This window comes from Equus asinus, chromosome 20, assembly GCF_041296235.1.
Source record: "Equus asinus isolate D_3611 breed Donkey chromosome 20, EquAss-T2T_v2, whole genome shotgun sequence".
Classification (NCBI taxonomy): Eukaryota; Metazoa; Chordata; class Mammalia; order Perissodactyla; family Equidae; genus Equus; species Equus asinus.
Genome location: NC_091809.1, coordinates 16,657,350 through 16,679,265, shown reverse-complemented (window position 1 = coordinate 16,679,265; position 21,916 = coordinate 16,657,350). Strand labels below are relative to the sequence as shown.

At 47.2% G+C, this 21,916-nt stretch overlaps 1 protein-coding gene across 4 annotated transcripts in view; it reads left to right on the top strand.

The window, feature by feature from the left end:
• The window catches only part of INSR (insulin receptor), a 124,296-nt gene that overhangs the window by 9,942 nt on the left and 92,438 nt on the right, over nt 1-21,916 (top strand). For all 4 annotated transcript variants that reach the window (XM_044753124.2, XM_044753125.2, XM_014862015.3 and 1 more), the window contains exon 2: nt 8,249-8,800. In XM_044753124.2, the coding sequence (XP_044609059.1) occupies nt 8,249-8,800 (552 nt within the window). The remainder of the gene's footprint in view (nt 1-8,248; nt 8,801-21,916) is intronic.

The following is a 21,916-nucleotide window of genomic DNA, read 5'->3' as shown; positions in this document are numbered from 1 at the left end:
CTGTTGTGTAAGCCACCCAGTCTGGGGTTCTTTGTTACGGCAGCCCCAGCAAACTAATATCCTGGGTTCAAATCCCGGGTCTGTGTAATCCTTGCTGTGTGACCTTGAGTAGGACACAGTCCTCTCTGAGCCTCTGTTTCTTTCTTCTTCTAGAAAATCCATCTCGGTGACATCACATAGTTTTCTGCCTGGTGCTCATGCCCCAACCTTGTGCACCCCCACCCCTCAGGGTACTGACTGCCCCTCGGTGTCTAGCAATTTCTGGTAGAGTCCATTTCACCTGCTACACTGTCCTTTCTTCCTGATGTGGCTTTCTTGTGTACCCTCTTGAATTCTGTTTTTCAAGCTCATCTCCCCTGCAGATCCGAGGTACGTGGAATTTGTGGGTCCCCTCTGGCCTTTTAATGTCCTGCCTTGTGAACATGATGGGTCAGGCATCGGCCTTCCTCACCCCAGGAGAGAGAACCCTATAGGGACCCCTTTGGTAACATCTTTCTGGGGGCTTTCTTCGGCTTTCACATCTCCCACAGCTCCTTGCTGGCTCTTGGTTTGTTCAAGAGATCCCCTCCCTACATCCTCCAAGATTGATGACCTTGTGGGAGGTTCCAGAAAGATTGTGGTCTGGATGATGAAGGTCACATCATGGACCTCTTTGACCTCTAGGTCACAGGTTACACTATTTTCTTCCTCCATTCTCCATCTTTGATGGTCTGCTGTTCCCATCTGCATTCCTCTGTTCCAAGGTACCTGAGCATCCACTTCAGGGCCCCCGTCTCCCCTTGACTGGCCTCTGTGGAGGCAGAGGGACCCTCCTTTCTACTCAGCTATCCCTTCATCTGGGCTAAAGACCCAGCCTCCTCAGGTCTCCTCTCTGTGGGCTGTGGCGTCTCCCATCAGTATTTTTATTGAGAATTTATGGGACAGTGCCTCAGCCCCCCACCTCCAATCCATCCCTTAACCCCCCCTCAAGCTGACGCCCCTCCACCAGCCACACTAGCTCCTTCCTTTTGCAAGACTCCTGGAAAGAATATCCTGCAGGCTCACTTCCTCACCTCCGATTCATTTTCAATTCCATTTAATTTTTTTGTGACTTTTTGATTATATGATCCCATCCCGCATCAAAAATTCACAGACATGAAGAGTGTTGGCAGTGAAATTCTTTTTCTCTTCTTGTACCCTGCCTACTTATTTCCTCTCCCCAGAGATAACCAGCGTTGCAAAAGAAATTTTTTTGGGTGCTTGTTTACCATCCTAGAAGATAGTGTTTGCGTATATAAGCTAATAGGTGCTTCTATTTCCCACCCCCCGTTTTTACATAAGTAATAGCATATCACAAAGACTGATCATCTTGCTTTTTACTTGTTAGCAACATATCCTGGAGATCTTCCCGTTATCACCCATAACGAGCTTTCTTTTTCCTTTTCACAGCTGTATAGTATTCCATTGCATCAGCCATTAGCTAACTACAGCTCGTGGGCCAGATCTGACGTGCCATCTGCTTTAGTGCAGCCCCTGAGCTGAGAATGTTCCTCACATTTTTAAATGGTTGACCAAAAATTACAAGGATTATTTCATGACCTATGAGAATTATATGAAATTCACATTTCAGCATCTCTAAATAAAGTTTTATTGGAGCAAAACCATGCCACTTTTTCTTGCTTTTAGCACTACAAAGGTAGACTTGGGTAGTTGCAACCGAGACTGTATCACCTGCAAAATGGCAGGTATTTGCTCTCTGGCCCTTCCTAGGAAAATTTTGCTAACTTCTGCATTGTATCACTGATTCTCGGACCTGAGCATGCATCAAGATCCCCTGGAGGGTGTGTTGAAATGCAGATTCCTGGGCCCCACACCCAGAGGATCAGAATGTCTAATAGGTTCCCAGGAGATGCTGAAGCTGCTGGTCCGGGGACCCCACTTTGAGAACCACTGCATCACGAGGACAAACCATAATTGATTTAACCAATCCCCTTTTGATAGACAGCTATGTTGTTTCCAGTCTCCGGTTGTTGTGGACATTGCTGAGTTGAATGACCCATCACCAGAGTCATATTTCATGTGTGAACCTACTTGTAGCAGATTTTCAGAACAGGGATCTCTGGGTGCTGTAAGGCTTCAACTTTACCTAGATAGTCCCTGTGCCCAGCATGATACTTGGCACATCGGGATGCTCAGCATACGTTTGTCGAATGAATACAGGAGTGATTTCCTCATGGCTGACTTGCCGGGTCCAGAACCTGCACTAGAATCCAGGTCTCCCAGTGTTGCCACCTGCCACAGTTCCTCCATTTCTCCTTCTTTGCCGAAGTCGATTTTAAGAGCCAGCCTTTCAGGCAGGTGGAGAATCTGAAGGGTATCTGATACCTCGATGTGCCCAAGTTCTAATTTCTGAAGGTCATCAGTCTGGGAGTTGGTTCCACGTAGCTCAGAGTGGAGAACTAACAGGTGCATGGGTCCAGACCCCCATCCTCCTCTGTTCTTCATAGCTTTTATCGTGCAATTGTCACAGTTTTCAGTGAGGAAACTGAGGCATCCGGAGATTGAGGGCGTGGCCCAGGATTACGCGGCTGGCAGGCGCCAGGGCTGGAGTAGGAAGCCAGATCTGTTGGGCTGCTAGTGTGCCCCAAAACTGGTACAGGTGACCTGACACTCGAATCCAAGGCTTGTTGGTACAGGACCCCTGAATTTCGGAGGACGTGGTGAAGACTAGAAAGAACGCAGAGAGGAACATGTGGCCCCAGACTCGGTCACCAGGCAGCGTTTAAAGAATGCTGAGACTAAGGAATGAGTACATTCATGAGCGAAAGCAGAAAGTAGGAAATTCTTAGCATTGTAAAGGCGTTTCAGAATTTTCTAGATACCTCTTCCCTGCCCCTCAGCTGCCCCCTATTCTGCTTTCATGGTGGAGAGAAAACCAGGAGAAAGAGAAAACTTTTCAAGACAGCTCTCATGTCAGCCTTCTCTCCTTCTGGAAAATTCTGATTCCTCTGGTTGAGGGAGAAATTCTAGACCAGCCCTGTTCGCTAGAATGTTCTATTTTGGTGGAAATCTTCTGTCTGTGCTATCCAACATAGCGGCCACTGTCCGCTCATGGCTTTTGAAATTGTGGCCAGTGCGACCAAAATTTTACTTTTATTTAACTTTAATTCATTTAAATGTAAATGTAAACTTTTGTTTAACTTTAGCTCATTTGAATGTAAAAAAAAAATCAATGCTTGATTCTTTTATTGGAAAACTCTGTTAGTCTGTTTGGAACAACTTGGGGATACGAACCTACATTTTCCAGTGATTCATTTTATGAAATCTACATATACAGACCGAATGTTTCCGAGGGAAAATTAGCATCTGAATCGAGACATGCTTCAAATAGAAAACACATGGCATGTCGGAGGCGTAGTGGGAAAAAAAAATCCTGTAGAGTATCTCATTAATAAATTTTTAGTATTGCTTCCGTGGTGAAGTGAAATTTTTGGAGATATTGGATTAAATAAAATGTATTCCGTTTCATCTGTTTCTTTTTACCTTTTTAGAGAAAATTGAAAGTGCCACGGGAGACTCACGTTATAGTTCTATCGGATATCGCTTGCTCTAGACCCTACATACCGTACGTAGTCACCTATGGCGATGAGCCATAGTTTGCCATTGCCCTTGACCTTACAATGAAGTAGACAGAACTGAATAATTCTCCTTGCACGGTGTGTGGAGGTCTTAGTAATGGCATCACCTCCTCTGGGAAGCCCTCCTTGATTGTTCCAGACTGAGTCAAATAGTGTGGTTTTATGATCCCCTCTAAAACCCTGAAGCTCTCCTTGATGGCATCCTCCTCAGTTATATCTGAAGTTGATTTGAGTACTTAATAGCAACTACTAGTCTGTGAGATCCAGGGCTGCATCTGTCGTCTTCTCTGTAGCACTTCCAGTACCTGGAACAGCATCTGGCACCGAACAGGCCCTCAGCGGATATTTACTGGAAGAGTGAATGAAGGAAATTCTCTTTAACAAGCCTTCTCTAGGTTGTCACCGCATGAACACTACACTGTTTCATTGTTTCTTTTTCTAAGGTGCGTGCCCTCCATTCTTCACCGGGAATGTTTTTGAAAGAACAAAGATGGTAAAATTGTAACCTGGCAGTGACAGCATAGAATTGCATTTGACCGCCAGGTTGTATCCTAGCGCCACCACTTGGCCTGTGTGAGTCTTGATTTGCTCATCAGAGAATGGGCATGAAAATGGCATCTCCTCTAGGGATTACTTTTGGAATCCAGCAAGAGAACCTGTGTGCCAGAGTGTGGACCAAGCGCTTTACCTGGTAGATGCTCAGAAAATATTAGCTGTCACCGGGGTCCCCCTCCTTCTCATCGTGCTTCCCTACCTATGTGTAGAGTGGCTATCAGACAGGTGCCACTTATTAAGGGCTTGAAGCATCCTTTGTTTCCCACTCAGAGATATTAAAAGCCGGCAGAAGGAAAGCCCTCCGTCTATTTTTGGCACCATTTCTTCCATCCTCTGGGTATTTTCTGTCCCAACAATAAATTGCTGTATTGTCTTAGAGTAATAGAGACACATATGGCTTTCATGAGTTGAGTTAGACTCATTGGATATTTTTTTTAAAAAGCAATTCTGTATTGTGCCCTACTATTGCAGTCATTAATTTTTTATAACAACTTTATTAGATAGAATTCAATACAATACATTTTGCCCGTTATAAGTTTACAATGCAGTAGTCCTTAGGACATTCACAGAGTTGTGTAACCATCCCTCCAATCAATTTGAGAACATTTTCATCACCCTTAAAAGAAATCCCGTACTTCAGCCGTCACTCCCCATTGCTCCTCCCCCGGCCCCTGGCAACCACTAATCTGCATTGTGTCCCTGGGTTTGTCTGTTCTGCACATTTCATGTGAATGGAATCATACCACATGTGGGCTTTTGTGTCTGGCTTCTTTCGCTGAGCACAGTGTTTTCAAGGATCATCCATGTTGTGGTGTGTATCAGGACTTCCTTCCTTCTGATGGCTGAATAATATTCCATTGTACGGATACGCCGCACTGTCTATCCGTTCAGCAGCTCATGGACGTTTGGGCTGTTTCCACTTTTCGGCTAGTAGGACTAACACTGCTATGGGCCTTCATATACAAGTTTCCTTGTGGACGTACATTTTCATTTCTCTTGGGTATCTACCTAGGAGTGAGATTGCTGGGTCATATGGTAACTCTTTGTTTAGCCTTTTGAAGAACTGCCAGGCCGTTTTCCACAGCAGCTGCACCATTTTCTGTTTCCACCAGTAATATGTGAGGGTTCTGATGTCTCTACAACCTCGCCAACTCTTGTTATTGTCTGTCTTTTTTATTTTAGCCATCCTAGTGCGGGTGAAGTGGTATCTCATAGTGGTTTGGATTTGCATTTTCCTATTGTCCAACAGCTGGTTCATCTCTGAATGCACGTTTGTGTCTGTGGTCCTGCCACAGCCTGGGGAGGAGGATGGGCAGGTGTTAAGTTTACTTGGACCAATCTGTCTTTTGTTTTTTTAAATGATTTCTGCTTTTTTTTTTTTTTTTTTTAAGATTGGCCCTGAGCTAACATTGGTTGCCAATCTTCCTCTTATTTTTTTCCTCCCCAAAGCCCCAGCACATAGTTGTATATCCTAGCTGTAGGTCATTCTAGTTCTTCTATGTGGGACGCCACCACAGCATGGCCTGTTGAGGAGAGTATGTAGGTCCACACCCAGGATCCGAACTGGGGAGCCCCAGGCCGCTGAAGCTGAGCATGTGAACTTAACCACTGGGCCATGGGGTCAGTCCCTACTTGCACCAATTTCATGTGTGTGTGTGTGAAATATAGAGTGTGAAGGTCAGACTTCAGAAGCACAGAGCCATGGCCAAAACTAAGCCCTATGTTGCCAGATAAAAGAAAGAACATCCAGGTACATTGGAATTTCATATCAACAATGAACAATTTTTAAGGATGAGTATATCCCAAACATGGTGTGGGATATACTTATCCTAAAAAAGTACTGGTTGCTTATCTGAAATTCAAGTCTAACTGGGTATCCTGCATTTTTATTTGCCAAATCTGGCGACCCTGCCTGTCCCTGTTGGACCGTGTGTCCTTGGGTGACTGGCTTTGCCTCTCAGAGGTGCAGTTTTCTCATCTGTGGGGTGAGGATGGGGCTCGTTGGGAGGGATAAATGGCGCGGTACCTGTCGAGACCTCTGTATGTGGATGCTGCAGGTGTCACTGGCCGGGAGCCTCAGTCTTGGGCTTGGGTGGAATGAGCGTGTGGGACCGGAACTGGCATCCTGGTCCCCTCGAAGCTGCCTCCCAGCTTCCTAGTGAGTGTGTGTGTGTTTTCCCTTGATTGAGCCTAATCTGTACGGAATGTGACCCGGGAACATTGCTGCTGTGCTTGCTTTGCTGTTTTCTCTTTAATTTGTGCTTCTTTTGCAAGTTGTTCTCGGGGTGGATTTTTAAGAGGATTTACTACCATTCTGTAGAACAACCTGTTTGCCTCGGAGATATCAGGGGAAGGTTTGGTGTCTTGAAATAAAATGAGCAGGGGGCTGTGCCTGGAGCCTTCTATTCCAGATACCGAAGGCAGTGGTGTGTTTGTGTTTTGACAAGGAGACGCTGTCTAAAGAGTTTGATTCTGGTGACTGTTAACTGAGTGTGAGGGACACAGGAGAAGGGAAAGATCCAAATACGTCTACAGAGGAAAGGAAATCAGAGAAGGCTGTCTGGAGGAGGTGGCATTCAAACTGGCTCTTGAAGGATGGTGGCTGGATTTAGAAAGAAGGGGCTGAGGCATAAAGGGCTTTGACAGCCCGTGGGGCCAGGGCTGCTGTGTCTGGTTCAGTCACCGCTAGCCACGTGTGTCTATTTCCATTTAAGTTAACTCAAGCGAAGTTAAGTATTCAGTTCCTCAGGCTTATTCGCCATGTTTCCAGCGCTCGAGAGCCGCAGACGGCTGGTGGCTCCCGCGGTGGACAGTGCACGTACATAACATCATACTTTCCATTGTTGCCGAAAGCTCTGTGGGACGGCCTTGCCGTGGGACAAGTGGTGCCAGATGACACTCCGGCTCCCCTCACCGCCTGTTCTTGTAAATAAAGTTTTATTGGCACACAGCCACAGACACTCATTCCCATATTGTCTCTGGCTGCTTTCCAGTGACAACGGTCGAGTGGAGTCAGCTCGACGCAGGCCGTCTGACCGCAGAGCTGAAAATATTTACCATCTGAGCCTGTACGGAAAGTGGCTGCCCACTCCCACTCTGGGGGAAATGAAGGCACAGAGCCTCGGGACGACTGTGATAAATAAGAGAAATAAACAACAACAAAATAGTTGACGTTAATTGAGCACGTACTGTGTGCCAGGCTCTGCTTGAGTCCCTGCGTTATTTCACTCACTCCTCCTCATAGGTTATGTTACAGGGGAGGAGCACAGAGCCTCAGAGTTGTGCGAGAGGGGCGGGCAGGCCTGTTTAGCGTGGTGCAGGGGAAGGAGGGGCAGAACCCCAAAGGCTGTGAGAGAGAGGGTCCTGGGGAGCCATGGAGGGTGTTGGAGGCTGGAGGGACCACCTTTAGGAGAATGGGCAAGCAGGGTGTTTGCGCAGGGGAGATCAGACTCTCTGGGAAACCCTTGCCACATTCAGATAAAAGGTAATTAGGCCTTGGCTGTCTGCCTGGAAGGAGGGCGGGTTGGGAAGGAGAGTCAATGAGGTGGAGAATTGGCTAAACAAACTCAGCTCTCCTGGCCCCATTTCTGATGTGGCCACTTTTATCCCCACAAATCCATTTCCTGAAGATCTCCGACATTGACTCACTGGGGACGGCTCCCCTTTCCCCTTCAGCACCTGCTGCATTACTCAATCCTCGGTAATCCCAGTGTCTCCATTGCATCAGATTTGATGTGATGACTTGAAAGCTTCTAACAGGTACTGCCAAAGGAATTATTTTCTTTGCCTTTAGAAAGTAATTACTTAGGCATGGACACTTTACCGAGAAAGCCACTCCTCTGGGCTAACTACAGAATTTGCGGGGCCCGGTGCAGAATGAAAGCGTGGGGCCCCTTGCTCAAAAATGATTAAGGATTTCAAGACGGATGGAAGAGCATCAAGCCAAGGGCAGGGCCCCCTGAGTGAGCGTGGGACTCAGGTCGCACGCCCACGAAGCTGGCCCCGTCCCTAATTCTTGTAACCCATCCATGGCGTGTTGGCTCACCTGCCTTGCTTTCTTCTTGTTTTCACTTTAGTGTGCCCCGGCATGGATATCCGGAACAACCTCACGAGGCTGCACGAGCTGGCCAACTGCTCCGTCATTGAAGGACACTTGCAGATTCTGTTGATGTTTAAAACGAGGCCTGAGGATTTCCGAGACCTCAGTTTCCCCAAACTCATCATGATCACTGATTACTTGCTGCTCTTCCGGGTGTACGGGCTGGAGAGCCTGAAGGACCTGTTCCCCAACCTCACGGTCATCCGGGGCTCTCGCCTCTTCTTCAACTACGCGCTGGTCATCTTCGAGATGGTTCACCTGAAGGAGCTTGGCCTCTACAACCTGATGAACATCACCCGCGGCTCCGTCCGCATCGAGAAGAACAACGAGCTGTGCTACCTGGCCACCATTGACTGGTCGCGCATTCTGGACTCGGTGGAAGATAATTACATCGTGCTGAACAAGGACGACAATGAGGAGTGCGGGGACATTTGTCCAGGCACCGCCAAGGGCAAGACCAACTGCCCCGCTACTGTCATCAATGGACAGTTTGTTGAGCGGTGCTGGACGCACAGCCATTGCCAGAAAGGTATGCCGGGGTATGAAGGGTTCTAAATTGTTTCTCATGTTCATTAGAGAGATGCTGGATGTATTCACTAGACCAAGAGTTGGAAGCCTTTTCCTGCAAAGGCTCAGACATTAAATGCTTTAGACTTTGCAGGCTGTACAGTTTCCGTTGCATCTAAGCATTGCTGTTAGAGCGGGAAAGCAGCCACAGGCAACATATAAGTGAGTGGTCATGGCTGTGTGTTTCAATAAAACTTTATTAACAAAGCCAAGTCGGGGGCCAGATTTTGCCACCTCCTGTGCTAGACGATTGAATGTTCCTCTTGCTTGAGAGAGGGGTAGGAGTGGATGGATACAGACTTTCATTTTAGAGAAACAAGTTTATTTCTAATCTGATCGTTCGAAAGAAATGTGTAAAGGAAAAAAGCAAAACAGCGATTTTTATTCCACAATTATTAGGGGGTACTTCCTTCTGGTGGTTCTGTTGTGTCTTAATTTACTTAACTTTCCCTGTTGTTGGGCAGTTAGATGATTTTGAGTTTTCACAACGAAAGGGGTGAACGTTTTGGGATCAAAACCTTCTCGAGCATTTGTTTCTTCAAGTCTTGCTTTTCCAGAAGTGAAATTTCTGGGTCAAAGGTTCTTGATACCGTTGCCAGATGGCTTTCCAGAAATGTACCATCCGTCGTTCCTCCTAGTTTTGGCTGAGAGGGAGCGTTGGCCAGCTTTGAGTGTTGTTTGAAAAATCTTTCATCATTTACTGGAGGGAGGTGCCATGTGTCATCACTGTTTCTATTTGCATTTCTCTGATTGCTATCAGAGTTGAACCTTTTAGAACCTGTTTATTTATCATTTGGGTTTTCTCTTCCTGTTCATATCTTTTGTCCGTTGATCTTTTGGTACCTTAGTGGTTTTTTGAAATATTCATCTGCATGTGGTTTCCATAGACGAAGGCTGGTAACCCTCTGCCAATTGCATCTTCAGACTTTTTTGATCAGTGGTGAAAATGCTCTGAATATCAGTTGCAGAGAAGCATAAAATGTTCATGGAGTTCCGGGCTGGATTTTTTTTGTTTTTTTTTTGAGGAAGATTAGCCCTGAGCTAACTACTGCCAATCTTCCTCTTTTTGCTGAGGAAGACTGGCCCTCAGCTAACATCCATGCCCATCTTCCTCTACTTAATACATGGGATGCCTCCCACAGCATGGTTTTTGCCAAGCGGTGCCATGTCCACACCCGGGATCCGAACCGGTGAACTCTGGGCCGCCGAGAAGCAGAACGTGCACACTTAACCACTGAGTCACCGGGCTGGCTCCCTGGCTGGATTTTTGTATGCCTCTCTTGTGACTTTATGCTTAGAAAGTCCCTTTCTATCCATAAAACGAATGTTTTTTTTCCAAATTTTCTATTTTAATTTTAATTATTATCATTTTGTGTGTGTGTGTGAGGAAGATTGGCCCTGAGCTAACATCTGTGCCCATCTTTCTCTGTTTTACTTGGGGCACCATCACAGCACGGCTTGACGAGCGGTGCCAGGTCTGTGCCCGGGATCCAAACCTGTGAACCCTGGGCCACCAAAATGGAGTGCATGAAATTAAGCACTTTGCCACCGGGCTGGCCCCCAATTATTATCATTTTTAGAAAAATATTCATCCTGGACATTTGCAATCTATTTGTGTGCACGATTCGAAGGGGTCTCCATTTTCCCCCAAATAACTAGTTGGAGTCTCTTGCCACTGATTGCAGAAATCTGCCCCTTTGTCATTGATTTGGGGTTTGTTTCTGGGGCTCCATAAATATGTCTGTTTTCCTTCGCTCCAGGGCCGTTACCGTTCTGATCAGTGTAGTTGGATAATGTTTTGATGCCCAGGAAGGCAAGTTCCACACACACGCTCATGACTTGTTTATGGTGCCTTTACATGTTGTGAGATTCCCTGGGAAGAGTCAGTGAAAGTGAGATCAAGGTGGGAGAAAGTGAGTGGGCGGCTCAAGGGTCGTTTCACAAAAGATAGGGGAGGGGGAGAAAGGCAGGTCTTCTCACCTGAGCCCAAAGCTACAGGGTGAGTTCTGAATAGAATCCATGGAATTGTCAGTGAGGACTCCACGGGAGCCCTGGGGAGGCGCCGTTCCACGGCATGGATGCTGGATGGTAGGAAACAGGACAGGAGAGAGCTGGGACAGTGGAGACCACGCCTCTTCTGAGAGTTTGGGCAGGAATGGGAAAGAGGACCTGCTTGTTTGTGGATTATGTTGTGGAAAAATCTCGAGAATGTTGGTAGGTCAGGGACAGACCAGAAGGATGATCAAGGTCGGGGCAAAGTCCTTGTGGAAGTAGAGAGACCACCTGTGGGTCTGGAATTTTGTAGAGGATGAAGGAAACCTCTGAGGTGGGGGTGGGGTGAAGAAGCTGTCGAGATGGGGAGTCGGCTTTCACCGATGGTGAGGGGAGGAGAGAATGAGTAGAATCTGCTGTGTTACGAAGGCACGCAGCTGCAAAAGGAGCTGTTATCCTTGTTTTAGACACCAGAGAGGTTACTTAACTTGCCTAAGGCCACACAGCTAATAAAAGACAGCCGGGGTTTGTGCCAAGTCTGAGACACATATAAAGCATGTGTGTGTGTGTGTTTTTTGGGAGGAGTGTCCCTCTGTTTAGAAACGGGAGAGCCACTTCTGGCTGGGGCATCAGGGCAAACAGTGAACGCTGTTTTATTCCAGGGCCAAGTTCTCCAAATTTAGATGCTTGTTTGAAATGCTCCGGGCTCACGCGTCTTGAGATACAATTTAAGACATTCCTCTGTGGATTTACTTCTGTATCCATTTTAGTCAAAGTAGCCAGAATGGTATTATCTGTAGAAGGGTCCCTGGGGCCGGCCCGGTGGCGCAGTGGTTAAGTGCGCACGTTCCACCTCGGCGGCCTGGGGTTCGCTGGTTCGGATCCCGGGTGTGGACATGGCACCGCTTGGCAAAAAACATGCTGTGGCAGGCGTCCCACATATAAAGTAGAGGAAGATGGGCACGGACGTGAGCTCAGGGCCAGTCCTCCTCAGCAAAAAGAGGGGGATTGGTGGCAGACGTTAGCTCAGGGCTAATCTTCCTCAAAAAAAAAAAAAAAAAAAAAAAAAAAAGAAGTGTCCCTGATGTTTGAAGCAAGTTTTTTTGTTTTTGTTTTTGTTTTTTTTAAAAAACTCTTTTGCTCTTGAGAACGGGCTGTTTTTTCCAACCTGGGGGATTTGTCACCGTGGGAAGGTGTGACTCTGCACACATTGCTGCGACTGACACCTGTCAGGGTTCCGGGTTCCTGGCATCTGGCGTGGATGGCAGCTGCTCTTGGTTCGTGATCAGTGGTTGGGTGAAGCATTGTCCTGTCCTGGTAACAGATGTCAAGAAACGATTGTTCTTGGAATCGACGCTTCTGTCTGTTGAGTTACCACTCAGCTCCGGCTTTTTTTCCCTCGTCAATTTCTTTTATGGTGGAAAAATACACATAACATAAAAGTTATCATCTGAATCATTTTTCAGTATGCAGCTCAGTGCCATTAAGTATGCTTGCATTGTTGTGCAACCATCCCCACCATCCGTCTCCAGAACTTTCTCATCTTCCCAAACTGAAACTCTGTCCCCATGAAACTAACTGCCCACCCCGTCCCCCGGCCCCTGGCTCCACCATCCTACTTTCTGTCTCTATGAATTTGGCTTTTCTAGGGACTTCCTATGAGTGGAATCAGACAGCATTTGTCTTTTTGTGTCTGGCTTCTTTCACTGAGCATGATGTCCTTTCGTGATCCATGTTGCAGCGTGTGTCAGAATTTCCTTCCATTTCAAGGCTGATTTATATTCCATTGTATGCATAGACCGCATTAGGTGTATCCATTCATCCATAGATGGACACTGGGTTGCTTCCCCGTTTCAGCTATTGTGACGCCACTGTGAACATGTGTGTACATCTCTGACTTTTTTTTCTTTTTTTTTAGGGTTAGGGTTAGGGGTTAGGGTTGGGGTTGGGGGTTGGCTTTAGGGTTAGGGTTAGAGGGTTAGGGTTTATAAAATCACTTTTTTTTTCTTTTTGAGGAAGATTAGCCCTGAGCTATCTACTGCCAATCCTCCTCTTTTTGCTGAGGAAGACTGGCCCTGAGCCAACATCCGTGCCCATCTTCCTCCACTTTATATGTGGGATGCCTACCACAGCATGGCGTGCCAAGCGGTGCCATGTCCGCACCCAGGATCCGAACCAGCGAACCCCGGGCCACCGAGAAGCGGAACGTGGGAACTTCACCGCTGCGCCACTGGGCCGGCCCCCATCTCCGACTTTTTAGATGCTTATGTTCCCTTGTTGCTGTGGCTGTAGAAGCCTCATTGAAGGTTGTATTGGATTTTTTTTTTTTTGTTTACCGTAAAACAGACTGAAATGAGCCTTTAGAGGATATTCCCCTGTCTTAGGAGGCAGGCAGACCCATGAAAACTACCTGTCAACCCCTCTGTTCCCCTGGGATCCTCTCAAATGCTTTCTCGAGCATCTGCAGCCATTGTCTTTTTCTGGCACGATTGCTGGGCTCCAGAAGCTTCTAGAGTCTGGTCAGCATTTGAGACGGGGCTGTTGGGTTGTTCTCTGGACCCAGTTGAAGCATCCTCTACAAAGCTCCTTCTTCCATCTGCCCCAGACAGCGAAGCTTTTGGCAGAGAGCAAAGGAAGATTCTATATGGTTTAGGGAATGAAAAGGAGGATGCCTCCTCTCCGTCACCCTGCCCACAGATTTGGGGTGAAGATGCCAGGAGAGGCCAAATGCCAGGAGCCCTGGATGGGCAGAGAAGAGGTGGAGTCTATGTGAGCCGGGTCACGAAATGGCATTTATCAATGGGCCTACGATGTGTCGGGCATTGGGGTGCAGGGGACATGGGAGGGACCGGCTCCTGCCTCCTTGGACAGGACCTTCTGGTGGCAAATGAATACGTCACTGAGTAAGCTTGGTGGGGGGCGGTTACTGGAGGGAGCTCTCTCTGAGTGGAAGCATGGGTTGAGGCCCTATACTAGCCTTTGGGGTCAGAGAATATCTCCCCTAAATCGGCGTGTCATTAAGACCCCAAAGGTTGGCCTCACTGGACCCATTTCCAAGTGGTTCCAAGAATTGTTGAGACTCCGGCAGGACTGCTGTGGAGTCCCATTCAGCTGTTTGCTCGTCAGGACCTGGATCAAGCCTCAGTTTCTCGATCTGAAAAATGAGGATAATTATGGGACCTGCTTGTGAGGGTTGTGGTTTGGGGGTTAAAGGAGACGGTGCAAGGGGGCCATTTAGCCCAGCGCCTGGCACTCTGTGAGTGTTCTGGAAGCTTCTTGTAAGAGCTATGGGTCCACCACCCTTTCTGGACAGACCAGCCACTGGGTGAATACCTGTTAAGGCTCAATTTCATTTCTGATTTGGGGGCAGGCAGAGGAGTGCCCACCACGTGACCCGTTGATGAGAGGTGGGCACTGGACCTATGGATCCAGAGAGAAGACCATTCTGCTCACCTGGTGCCTTCAGATGCTCCAGAGACCCCAAGATCTGGACTTTTGTGGGGACCAGAAACCCCAGGGCTTGCTTGACCAGCTGTTCTAGCGAAACCCACTGGGATTTATTTCCTGGGAGGCCACCCCAGCTGCTCGCTGCCAGTCAGAGGGGTGGATGAGGCTGGGCCATGCCAGGTGCCAGGAACCTGGCCGGCGATGCCACGTACGGACATAGGCAAGAAAGCAGGAGCAGGAGGCAGAAGGAGGCCAGTGTCTCCTGCCTGAGTTTGCGTTTCCATCTGTGTTTCAGATCCTCTGAAAGTCGGGATGCCCTATTTACATTAAATGTTAAATATTTAAATGCATGCACAGTCCCTCTGGGAGGGTTTATTTTTCCGCGGAGGTTTTAGTTTCCTGTTGAAACTTTTTCTTCTTCTTCTTCTTTTTTTTTTTTTTTAACTTTGCCTCTGATAATCAGAATCTTCTCGGCAGCGAATGCTTATTTTGTGCCAGCCACTGTTCTCAGCGCTTTGCTGATGACGCTGCATCGAGTCCTGCCAGCAATTCCTTCTTACAGATGAGGCCCTGAGAGGTTAAGCCACTTCCCCCGGGTCACATTGCTAGGAAGTAGCAGAGGTGGGATTCGAAGCCAAAACCTGGGTATTCTGGCTTAGAATCTGAGCTGTTAACCGTTGTGCTTTCCTGAGCTCATTGTGGAAAGCTGAAGTGCAGACAGCAAAGAAATCAGGGGAAAGGAGGGAACCCACTAGAATTTGCTCCTGCCAACATTCTGGCTGCCTTCTCTGATAGCCCTCCTCATCCAGTCTTAAATTTGCTGCCTCCTCCGTCAGGCTAAGTTCTCTTGAATACAGGGATGGGGGCCTTTATTGTTGTGTCCCCAGCAACTGTCATGTTGGTCAGCCGCGATGTCTTTGTTTCTTACTAGCTAATGTTTATTGAGCACTTACCCTGTCCCAAGCTTTGTGCTAAGAATTCGAGAAGGGCCGCCTAATGGCATCGTCACTGCAGCCTGTGAGAAGATGTTATTCCCATTTCATAGACGGGGACGCTGACACCTGAATAGGAATCAAGAAACTTACTCTAGGAGACCTGGTTGGGAAATGCTTTGACCTCGGGCTCGTCTGGGGTAAAGCACTAGATCAGATGTCGTGAAGTGCGACCTACTGGGGTTTGCTGTGTGGCCTGGGAGCCGAGAATTGCTTTTTATACTTTAAAAAAAAGCTGGGGGGAAAAGTCTGAAAGATAATATTTTGTGAGAGGTGAAAATGATGGGAAATTAACATTTCGGTGTCTCTAAATAGTCTCACTGGAATGCAGCCATGCTCGCTCATTTATTCATTTACATATTGCCCGTGGCTGCTTTTCGGTGCCATAAGGAGAGAGTTGAATAGTTGCAACAGAGACTGTGTGGCCCTTTACAGAAAAAAAATTTGCTCATTCCCGTTCTTGGCTACATACCTCATAAAGATGAGGGGGAAATTTGGGAATAGAAGCTGTTTTCAATGGGAATTGGAAGCACCCCAGCATCAGGCCAATATAGTCCCTCTGCCCCTTGTTGGCACCGAAGGGAGGGGGTTGCAAAGTATGAGATGTCATCCGTGCCCCTCAGGAGCTCCTGGTTTGGCCGAGGAGTTAAAAGGCAGGATTGAATTAACCATCCAAAGCAACTCAGCCAGCAGGAGACATCACAAGGCAATTTAGACACCCCCTTCCCTCCCCCCCCACCAAAATGAGTCATCGGACCCATGCTTCTAGACATGTTTGGGGCTGGAGCCCATGAAAATCATGACGTTCTCTAGATAACACGGCAGAATATTGATAAATTAAATTCCTTCCTGCCTGTGTCACTGTAGCCCATGCAGAAAATAGGAAAGTCTAACCTGTGCTTGTGGATGTTGAATAATTAGTAATAATAATGATAATAAAAGATGGCAGATGGTGTAGCATGAGGGGCCATTTAAGTTTTTCGCTCATATTTATTCCTTTTCGTTTTGTCAAAGATCTTGAAAAAAATCTGGGAGAGAATTAAAAGCACCCTGTGGAAAAAATTCCACAGTCATTGTAATTTCTTTATCCCTGAGATGATTGGAATTTTTTAAACGAACTTTTACATTTGAGATGAGTGGATTTTGTATAGCAGGAAAAACAAGGGCTCTAGAGAAGCAGATTTCTCAGCTCCCCGTCTCTGCCCAGGATTGATGTTAATTTGCCATTGGCATTGGTGGAAGGAGAGAGATTGTTCCGGATCTGAGTGGTTAAAAAGATGAGGTTGGGTTTGGATGTCGAGTGATGCTTAGAAAGAGAGTAAGAAGGAAGGGCGTTCTGAATGGGTGGAATGACGATGACAAAGGCAACAGAGTTTCGTGGGCAAGAGTAGAGAGGCTGCCTCATGTTTCGAAGGGAGGGGTGGCCCATCATGTGCTCTGAATGCCACGCATTTTCCTGCGGGGTGATGGAGCCATCACAAAGGGTACACGGGGGCTGTGTTGAGGATGAGCTGTTTCCACTTCTATTGAGTGGATAGCTGTGCAGAGCCAGGCATGTTGCCGGGACCCCAAAGTCCTTGCAGAGTTGGGGAGAAAGTCAAAGAAATAATTGTAAGGTTATAAGCCTGGTAGCCAGAAGGCGTTTTGATAGGCTCAAGGATGCACTGAAGAAAGGTAGACCAGCTGGCGGCGTGGGCGTCCTGGGGATGGTCCTGTTCAAATCTTTAGCAGTGAAGACGGCAGACCTACAGTTCTAAAAGATGTCCAGAGGGGCCTTAGGGGTACCAATTTAGCTGTCTTATCTCCTACAGAAATAAATTGGCCCAATCCTTCAGAATAAGGTGGGGAAAATTAAATACATAATTATGGAAAGGTCGCTCCCCCCGACCATTGGTAACTGGTCTGACGAGTTTTTCTTTTTCTCCCTCCTACTTGATGAAATTCATTGACCAGTTATTTCCCACTGTGTCACCAGACCCTTTGTCGGAATTAAGATCTGTTCTTTGTGACTGAACACCTGAAATGCCCCGGGGAGGTCCTGGGGACCTCGGCTCCTCTCAGGCTGGGAGGTCAGGTGCTCCCTGTCGTCAGTTAGCTGTCTCCACGTGCCTGTGCCTGATAGAATGTTCTTTCCCAGTAAAGAGAGCTGATGTGTTCTCAAATGCTGGGATTTCAAAATGGTATCCCTTATCTCCTCTCTCTTTTTTCTCTCTCTATCTCAGGTTTAGAGTCTGTGCTAGGTCAGACTAAATGCTCACACTTAGAGATAAATAAAGTCAAGAGTGGGAAACAGAAGAATTGCTTTCCTTCGGGCCCCCATTGCCTGTCATGGGTGGGGCCACATGAGTAGCAGGAGACTGGGCTCCTTTCCTCCAATTCCAGGTTTGGGAAGTGGACCCAGATCTCCCACCCCAAGCTCAAGCCACGGGACACAGAGGCAAGGTATGGAGCATGGTCATCAAATTGGCACTAGGAGGCACCTGGGAGACAAAACCCACAATCGTCCAGTGGCTGGAGGGTTTTGAGTAGAGGGTTGACCTTTATATTATAGAAGTTTGTTTGCTTCTTGTTTGAGGGTCTTGGGTCTTTAAAGACCCTCGGGTTCGTTGCCTGCAGCCTAGAGAGGGTTTCATCTACGGAGTGTTTCCACTTGCTCACCTATGAAGGAAACTGTTCTTGTCAGAAGAGCTGATGAGGGCAGGGTTTCAGGCTCTGTTCCCTAGTCTTGTTGGCACAGATGGGCGCAGCCCTGGTGTTGTTTATTGAGCACCTGCAACGCTGGTCCGCGGACGGACGGGACTCCTGTCATAGGCTACCTCGTTAGTGGCGATGGAGTTAAGGGTTTCCACAGATGCCAAAAAAAATTGGATATCAGAGCAGGAGATACACAAAGCAAGACAGGCTTGATTCGAAGCATCCAAGATTTTTCTTAAAAAAACAATGTTTTTTTATAGAACACGTAAGACTTACCATCAGTGACATTTAGCACATTCATAGGACTGTGCAATTGTCACCACTATCTAGTTCCAGAACATTTCATCACCCTACAAAGAAACACTGTGCCCGTTCAAAGCCACCAGCCCCTGGCAACCATTAATCTACTTTCTGTCTCTGCGGCTTTTCCTATTCCGGATGTTTCATATAAATGGAATCATACAATATATGACTCTTACGTCTCTCCTCCTTTGCTACGTGATTTCAAGGTTCAGCCACATTGTAGTGTGCATCAGGACTTCATTTCTTTTTATTGCTGAATAGCCTCCCATCGTATGGACAGACCGTGTCTTGTTTATCCATCTACCGATTGATGGACAAGTGAGTTGTTTCCACCCTTTGGCTGTTGGGAACAGCGCTGCCACAGCACTCCTGTCCAAGCTTCTGTTTGAACACCTATTTTCAATTCTCTTAGACCCAGGAGTGGAATGGCTGCATCCTTTGGATTTTCCATGTTTAACTTACTGAATGAAAGTTTCTTTTTCTTCTCTTCTTCCTTTTTGCTTTTGGTTTTCTTGTTTTAAAAACCATTTTATTATCCAAGAAAACACAGATGCAGAAAACCACGCAAAACCAATGTGTGGCCTCATGAATTACTCTAAGGTGAACAACCTCATGACCCCCCCACCCTGGTTGAGAAATAGCACTTTGCCAGCCGCCCACCTCCAGACATCCTTCTACGGACCCCATCCCAGTCATAGCCCTCCCCCTACCCCCAAAATGATAACTCTCCTGTCTTTTGTACTGGCCACTTCCTTCTTTCTGTATAGTTTTTATCACTCAAGCGTGAATCTCCAGACAATAGAGTTGAACCTTGCTCAATAAAAAAAAATTTGTATGTCTCTTTGGATCCACAGCAGTCACTCTCCACTGTGAGGGATTCTGACCCCCCCAGGGGACATTGGGCAACGTCTGGAGACACTTCTGATTGTCACAACTTGGGAGATGGCGCTACTGGCATTGCGTGGGTAGTGGCCAGGGATGCTGCTCAAAACGCTACAGTGCAGAGAGAGCTCTTACCACCAAGAAGGATCTGGTCTCGGAGTGGGCCCAGTGGCATAGTGGTCAAGTTCGCATGCTCCACTTCGGTGGCCCGGGGTTCCCGGGTTCAGATCCCAGACATGGATCTAAGCATTGCTCATCAAGCCACACTGTGGTGGCATCCCACATACAAAATAGAGGAAGATTGGCACAGGCGTTAGCTCAGCGACAATCTTCCTCACCAAAAAAACAAACAAACAAACAAAAAGGAATGACTCAGCTCCAGATGTCGATAGTGTGAGGATGAGAAACCCTAGTCTACAGGTTGACTCTCTGTCTCCTTTTTTTTCCCTTATACTCTCCCTGTTGAAGAACTGGGCTGGGGGCGTGTCCCCACTCTGAGTGTTGCTGACTGCACTCTCACAGCACAGCCCAGACAGGCCCTCTGTCCTCTGGACCCCAGCCAGCATCAGACTCAGTTTCTATGCCTTCAGCAGACTTTATGTAACATGTTCCACCTCCCACCCCAGCGCTGTTTGCAATAAACCGTTTTCAAAGGTGGTCCTTCCCTTCTGGCTGCTCTCGAGCCTGGCTATGGGTGATGTGTGCTCTTGGATCATTTTTTTTTTTCTTTTTTAAAATTTGAAAATTTTGTGGTGCGGTCAGATGGGCCTCATTGGCTTCCCTTTTTTTAGTTTATGATAAACAAGGCACAGACTGAACTTTGTAGCAAAACTTTGTGTTCTTTACGAAGGCAAGTTTTGCTAAGAAAATTATTTTTATAAGTGAGCGAGGTATGAGGGTTATTTGCAAAGGAATTTTACAAGGGTGAGAAAAAAACAACAAGCTGATCCTAGGATTCGTGGTTGGACGGAAGACAGAGTGGGAAGAGGACCTCGAGACACGTGTCAGGAGGAAAACAATAGATGGACCCCAGAAAGGAAAGACGTTCCACGTGGGGATGGGTTTGATGAAGGAAGAAAAGGTGGAGAATTGTCTGAAGGATGCTCTTGTGGTTAGAGGGGGGCATAAGTCTTCACAGGCTTCCTTCACGGTTTCGAAAGAGACCCACAAGCCTAGTGAGCTACTTCACTTGATTTTGGGACTTCTGGCCGTTGGAAGCACTGTATTTACAAGCATCACCTGTTGGGGATTGCAAATTACAGCAATGGACACTTGGTAGAAAGAAAAATAGGACTTGGAGGGGGGCCTGGTGGCATGGTGGTTGAGTTTGTGTGCTCTGCTTTGGTGGCCTGGGGTTCGAGGGTTTGGATGCCAGGCTTGGACCTACACACCACTCATCAAGCCATGTTGTGGTGGTGTCTCACATACAAAGTAGAGGAAGATTGGCACAGGTGTTAGCTCAGTGACAATCTTCCTCAAGCAGAAAGGGTAAGATTGGCAAAAGATGTTAGCTCAGGGCCAATCTTCCTCACCAAAAAAAAAAAAAAGAAAGAAAGAAAGGAGTTGAGGGAGTTGAGAAAGTAAAGGACACACTGGCACTTTGGCCCTGAGGTCTTGGGAGGAGAGATAAAGGAACCTAAAGCAGACCCAGGTCATAAGAGTTGCAAATTCAGAATCAGAGAGGTCAGAAAAATGACACTGATTGTTTTCCTCTTGACCCACAGTGTGAATGTTGCCAACACAGAGGCAAACACATGTCTAAGTTTTTCCCAACTCTTCAGAGGAGATCTTGAAAAAGGCCTAGCCGGAGCTGGCCCTGTGGCATAGTGGTTAATTTCACGCACTATGCTTTGGCAACCTGGGGTTCACAGGTTCGGATCCCCAGCACGGACCCAGCACTGCTTGTCAAGCCATGCTGTGGAGGAATCTCACATAAAAGAGAGGAAGATCGGCACAGACGTTAGCTCAGGGCCAATATTCCTCAAGCAAAAAGAGGAAGATTGGCAACAGATGTTAGCTCAGGGCCAATCTTCTTCACAAAAAAAGAAAAGAAAAGGGTCTAGCCAGCTAGGAATGGTCGATGGACGTCAGTCCTTCCTGATAACTGAATAAGTGTCAAATGGCTTGGGTTGTCTATTTTATTTTAGAGGACATTAGAACATTTATAGAAAACTTTCTTAGGTGTGGTTGTAACCCCATTTCTCTCATGCTGTTTTCTCCTTGAGGTCTTACATCTTTCAGTGGCCACTCCCCGTGGGCGGGTGGGTGGGAGTCAAGGAGGATAAGGATGTTGAGGGTCCCACCTTTGATGGCAGTACAGAACCGACTTGATGACATTCAAGAGCTGTGGTGCCCAGTAAAGAGCAGCCCCACTAGCCACATGTGGCTATTTAAGTTTAAATGAGTTAAAATTACCTAAAATTAAACATTGGTTCCTCAGTCACACTCTCCACAGCGTGGATGTAGAGCATTTCTGTCATTGCGGAAAGGTCTGTCGGGCAGCATGGCTCTCTGGAGCCTTTCCCTTCATGGTTGAAGAGAACCGTGGCGTCGGACAGACATGGATTTGAATCCTGTATCTGCTGTGTGACCTCGGGCCGGCAGTCTAGCTCTTCTCCACTTCCAAAGGGGAGAGAGAACCAGTCTCAAAGTTGTTTTTCCTCAACTTTTAACCGATATCCCCTCTTTGGAGAAAAATAGAAATCCCATTCCTTTTCTCTACTTTGAGTTTCACTTTTTACCCTTAAATATAAACTGTAACAATGAAT